This window comes from Gymnoscopelus braueri, assembly GCF_963280865.1.
Source record: "Gymnoscopelus braueri genome assembly, chromosome: 6".
NCBI lineage: Eukaryota > Metazoa > Chordata > Actinopteri > Myctophiformes > Myctophidae > Gymnoscopelus > Gymnoscopelus braueri.
In genome coordinates, this window is record NC_137607.1 from 52070108 (window position 1) to 52076477 (window position 6370).

The 6370-nt window shown below is 44.8% G+C and overlaps 1 protein-coding gene across 1 annotated transcript in view; it reads left to right on the forward strand.

Moving 5' to 3' along the window:
* hcn2b (hyperpolarization activated cyclic nucleotide-gated potassium channel 2b) overlaps positions 1–1430 on the forward strand; it is a 247604-nt gene extending 246174 nt beyond the window's left edge. The window contains exon 9 of the mRNA XM_080431574.1: positions 218–1430. Within this exon, the coding sequence (XP_080287700.1) occupies positions 218–1221 (1004 nt within the window). The 3' untranslated portion in view covers positions 1222–1430. The remainder of the gene's footprint in view (positions 1–217) is intronic.
* Positions 1431–6370: the final 4940 nt, after the last annotated feature.

Genomic DNA, 6370 nt, shown 5'->3' on the forward strand with positions numbered 1-6370 from the left:
TAGCTTAACAGTAGTATAACAGGTATGATTATACATGTAGTCAAGGTGTACATAAACAAGCTATCACCAGTAGTGTGGATAAATATGAAGTCAATCCACAGTGAATAGTGAGAAATATACAAGTATTACAAAGTGCACGCTATTCCACAGGCAACAGATATACCCTTCTCTCCTGTAATTTAATAGAACATCCCTCCATTGTCTTTGTTCTCCACAGGCAAGAAGAACTCCATCCTGATGCACAAGGTGCAGCATGACCTCAACTCGGGCGTTTTCAACAACCGGGAAAACGAGATGATCCAGGAGATCGTGAAGTATGACCGCGAGATGGTCCAGCAGGTGGACGTCCCGCGACAGCGCTCCATGTCCATGTCCATGGCCCCCTCGTCAGCGCACGGGGGAATGTTTGCCTCTCCGGGGTCTTCCTCTCAGCCCCACAGCTCAGCGATTGCCACCCTGCAGCAGGCCGTTGCCATGAGCTTCTGCACCCCGATGACGGCGCCCTTGGTGGGGCCCGGGAAACTGCAGTCACCCAGGATGCCAAGGCGGTTCCAGGTGACGCCAAGTGTACCCAGCCCTGTCCCGGCCTCTCCGTTCCAATCCCAGCAGCCCCTGCAGCCTCAGCTCCACGCTGCCGCTGCTGCCTTTGCTTCCGTCCTGGCCAGCCCCCCGATCCACAGCCCGCTGGCAGTTGGAGGACGGCCGTTCCAGTATGGATCCAGTGCCCTCGGGGGACCCACCTCGAGCTCCCAGCTATCCTTAATACATCAACATTTCGGCAGCCCCGCATACAGGCCCAACACACATAAAAGCAGCACCCATTCTTTAAACATGGCCAGTCTGAGCCAGGACATCAGGGCGCTGTCAGCTTCTCAGCCCTCGTTGCCCCACGACGGGGCCCGCCCGGTAGTCCCCAGTCCGCCCCAGTCCACCAGAATCTCCTCCACCTCCATTGGACCCCCTCAAACCCTGTCGGGCCCCCCAGGCTTCCGGGGTGCAATACCACACAGGGTGGTGTTGCCCCACCAGATGTCTGTGGGAGCCTTTCCCGTAGCATCTCTGCCGAGTTGTGTGCAGGGGTTGGGGGCCGGCACAGGGCTTGCCGTGGGGGCCATGGGGACAGGTCTGGTGGACTCGGGGCGACCCAAGAAGGACTCCATTGTCAGCCTTCCTGAAACAGACCACATCAAAATCAGATCCAGGCTTTCTTCAAACTTGTGACCCTAATTTACCTCTTTTGAAAGAGGGAGTCAGCGAGGGGATACCTTTTTGGCTGGAGGCACTTTTGTGGGGTTTGCTTTTCCCTCCTACAGTTCCTGCAGTAGACCTCTCTCTCCACACCAGGCTGACTAGACGAATGTATGAACGCTGTGTGAGTGGCGGCAAGGAGAAAGTAAAGGCTGAGAGACTCTGTGTTGCGATTAACTGAGATTATGAAGGTGGTATGGTGATTTCACTGGGATATTTCTACTCTAGTAGCAGACATAGATGCAGAGGACAGCAGTAAAATAGCATCTCCCCACATCTGCCTCCTTTATTTACTGCATTACACTGTTAGCATATAGGCAACAGCATATGAGCAGCATATCTGTTTTGAGCACTTATCTCCCTCATCTGCTAACCCGAACAATTGCACACCTGGCGTAGGATGGGACTAAAAGAAAATCAGGGACCCACTTCAGATGACTAATGAAGTTGGCACTTTACTTGGATATCTTATCTACCACCTTTTGTCGAAAGAGTGTAAAATAACATCACTGCAAAGTAATAATCGATCTGTTTCTTGGCCCACTGTTTCAGATCACTTGCCTATCGTCAAATCAATGCATAAAAAACTAAAAAAGGGAAATGCTGTGTTTTGTTTCTCTTTCCTCGTTTCTTAAAGGAACAGTCCACCTTTTCTAAACACTTTATGTCTCAGAGGCAGGCTGTGGATACTGTAGCTCTAAAATGTACCTTCCAATGACATCACTGGCGGCGATTTGAAGCTAATAGCTTCAAATCGTAGTTTCCATTGAATGGAAACTACAGCCCTTGTCTTCCAAAGATGATGATGTGTTGGTTGAAGTAACCTATTGTAGCTCATTCAAGTTCGTACTGTACTGTATGTACTGTAGGCAGGGTTGCCAGATCTGCTTATTATAATTTCCCCGCAAGATTTTATTTGAAAATAGCAGATCTACAAGCTCACAACGTGCGACGTGTTGTGAGCTTGTAGATCTGCTATTTTCAAATAGCTGATGTATATGTTAAAGTGCTCATGTGGCCCATAGTCGCTTCTTTTGGGCTGGTTTTCCTAGACCTAGTTGCTTGTTTCTCTCACAGAATCTGGCAACACTGACTGTAGGTCATAAAATGTAACTCTAACCCTAGCAGTCAGGCAAAATATGTAATCATTTTCAGAATCAAGATAAATTAATTGTTTTTACAATGCTTTTCTCGAGTGATATTCAACATTTTCTTAAAACATTTATCATAATACATCAGCATTGCAGAGTCAATGCCAATCAAGTACGAGGACATTTACATCAGTTAGAATGCTAAATCGTGCCATCAAAATGTAAATCCAATCTTTGCTGTTCTCAAATATCCCACTCATACTGCAACAAAGTTCAGGCGGTGTGCCTGTATGCCGGGATCGATTTATGAAGCCGATAATGATACTTCTGCAAAGCTCAAATCTACGGCGCTGTGAAAAGGTCCCCCGTTGCGATCAGAAGCCAAGGACAGCGGTGACATAATGGAGGAGGTATTTCACGGCGGTGCAATTGATGCTGCAATAGGAGTTCACCGGACGCAACTGATTTGTGTCGCAAAGCATTAGGGAAGGGCGTGTTCTCTCCTGATCCCAGCATCCTATTCACCCAAGCTCTCTAATGCCTCCACCATTACCGGGAAATGAGTGTGGAGATTGGAATCCCCCTGGTCTCTTTGACACTCTTGTTATTCTCTTTCCACTGAAGTTCATTATACGCTACTAATAATGAGTCTCTTTGCATTTTTTTTTTTTTTGTAATGTCAGTTTCATTCCGTTTCAGTGTTGTTCAACCTTGAGAGTTGTGAGAGGGCACAACATCGAAGGTTTAGGATTTCTGTTTGTTACGGGGCCAGAGCTCAGCTCTGGACCTGTCTTATTATTGTAGGTATTCTGTTTCCGCCACTTTTCGCAGTTCTGGCTGAACCGTGCTGTCGCTTTTTACGAAACTCGGCCATATGGTAGATGGTCATGAAAAACTATCAAGAAATAATTCTCACAATCTTTCGTCAAAAGGTGGCGCTATAGCAAAATGCCAACTTTGAACAGGTACAACTCATGCCCTGTTTGACCTACAGCCATGAAACTTCAATATACATATGCGTCTACTCATGATCAACAACTTTCACACTCTGACTTTTGACCTCTGACCTTTAGATCTCCCACCATTTTGAATTATATGAAAAACAGTTAAAACCTATCTCCTCCTGGGATTTTTGAGTAATCTGCACGAAACGTTTTACACATGAACTTTGGACCTATGCCGAAAAAATTATACAAAAGATTTTCCATAAGTGAAAAAATGAAGCTTTAATGAGCCAATGAATATTGCAGTTTTATGACAATTATTCATCTGCCCCTAACACATACATGCAGACTCACATTTCTTTGAAACTTTGCGTTAATGTTGAGGGTCATTCCAAATATTACTGAAACCAATCTTACTCCAATTGGTCAAATGGGGGCGCTATAGCGATTTTTTTGAAAGTGCAAACTTTAAACAGGCAAAAGTCATGCCTCGTTTGGCCGACAGCCATTAAACCTGTTTACACATGTGCCTTGACTCATGAGGAACACATGTATCACGTTGACCAGTAAGCTCTGCCCTTAGATTGTCCGCAATTTTGAGCAGTTTGAAAAACACTTAAACCCAGGATTTTTCAGCTATTTGCGTGAAACTGTATCATCTGTTTGATCTCCTTTTTCACGGGTTCTTGTCTGTTGGTCCAATGGCTTCTCCCTTAAACGTGTGCCTCACAACCTGAAGGTTGCCAGTTCAAGCCTCACTTGATGCGGATTTCATTAAAGTTGCATTGCACACAACATGATTGTGTCAATTAGTACATGTGCAATTGTTAAACATAACCTGAAATACTTATTTGAGAGGGTATGTTTTTGCAATGTATGACATACTTCATTCTGAAAATAGCCGTTCTACAATCTCAAAACTTTTCAGATAGCAACGTGTTTCTGAGCTTGTAGATCGGCTGCTTTCACTGGTTCACTTTTATCTTCAACAGACAACCTCAGCCTGGACAAAGCTATAGCACTATAGGTAATGTTGCAGCCCGTCAATCCAAAGGTTGAGGGTTCGATTCCTTTTAATGGCAATAGGTTGACACGTCCAATCAATCCATTCTGCTTCCATCCTTCTCTGTCTTCAATCTATTGTTTCCATGTCTCTCTCTCTTCAATCTATTCCGTTTCCATGTCTCTCTCTCCGCCCTTAGATTGTCTGCAATTTTGAGCAGTTTGAAAAAACACTTAAACCCAGGATTTTTCAGTTATTTGCGTGAAATGGTATCATCTGTCTGACCTCCGTTTTCACTGGATCAGGTCTGTTGGTCCAATGGCTTCCAGCTTAAGTGAATGTTTCACAACATCAAGGTTGCCGGTTCAAGCCTCACTTGGTGGAGACTTCATTTAAAGTGCATTGCAAACAACAAGACTGCATTAATGAATACATATGCAATTGATAAAGATAACATGAAATGCTTATCTGAGAAGGTCTGTTTTTGCAATGTATGACATACTTAATTCTGAAAATAGACGATCTACAATCTCAAAACTTTTCAGATAGCAACGTGTTTCTGAGCTTGTAGATCGGCTGCTTTCACTGGTTCACTTTTATCTTCAACAGACAACCTCAGCCTGGTCGAAGCTATAGCACTATAGGTAGTGTTGCAGCCTGTCAATCCAAAGGTTGAGGGTTCGATTCCTGTTAATGGCAATAGGTTGAGACGTCCAATCAATCCATTCTGCTTCCATCTGTCTCTCTCTTCAATCTATTGTTTCCATGTCTCTCTCTCTTCAATCTATTCCGTTTCCATGTCTCTCTCTCCGCCCTTAGATTGTCCGCAATTTTGAGCAGTTTGAAAAACACTTAAACCCAGGATTTTTTAATTATTTGCGTGAAATGGTATCATCTGTCTGACCTCCGTTTTCACTGGACCAGGTCTGTTGGTCCAATGGCTTCCCGCTTAAGTGAATGTTTCATAACATCAAGGTTGCCGGTTCAAGCCTCACTTGGTGGAGACTTCATTTAAAGTGCATTGCAAACAACAAGACTGTATTAATGAATACATATGCAATTGATAAAGATAACATGAAATGCTTATCTGAGAAGGTATGTTTTTGCAATGTATGACATACTTCATTCTGAAAATAGCCGATCTACAATCTCAAAACTTTTCAGATAGCAACGTGTTTCTGAGCTTGTAGATCGGCTGCTTTCACTGGTTCACTTTTATCTTCAACAGACAACCTCAGCCTGGTCAAAGCTATAGCACTATAGGTAGTGTTGCAGCCTGTCAATTCGAAGGTTGATGGTTCGATTCCTGTTAATGGCAATAGATTGAGATGTCCATTCTGCTTCTCTCTCTCTCTCTCTCTCTCTCTCTCTCTCTCATCTCTCTCTCTCTCTCTCTCTCTCTCTCTCTCTCTCTCTCTCTCTCTCTCTCTCTCTCTCTCTCTCTCTCTCTCTCTCCTCTCTCTCTCTCTCTCTCTCTCTCATTCACCAGGTCAGGTCTGTTGTTCCAATGGCTTCTCGCTTAAGTGTGTGCCTTAAAACCTCAAGGTTGCCAGTTCAAGCCTCGCTTGATGCAGACTTCATTTAAGTTGCATTGCACACAACATGATTGTTGCGAACGCGGAAGGAGGCCTCCGACCAAGTGGAGCTTACTATATCACCGTGCTTGGGTTGTGTGTCTGTCCCTTATTTATGGTCTTTCCGTGTGTGTTCACACTCTCATTGGCTCGCGCCCCCATGTGACTCGAAAATCCGTGCTGAAATGCCAGCAGCTGCACTGCCTGTATACAGCGTGTGTTCACGCTCTCATTGGCTCGCGCCCCCATGTGACTCGAAACTCCGTGCTGAAATGCCAGCAGCTGCACTGCCTGTATACAGCCGGCAGAGTGCGGCAGAGTGCACTACTACAGTGTGGTTGAAACAGTGTGGTTGAAATATAGCAGCCTCAGTCAATGTGCGTTCGCTTCCAGCGTTCGCGCGTCTTACTTATGTCAATTAATGCAAGTGCAATTGTTAAAGATAACCTGAAATGCTTATTTGAGAGTATGTCTTTTCAATGTATGACATACTTCATTCTGAAAATAGCC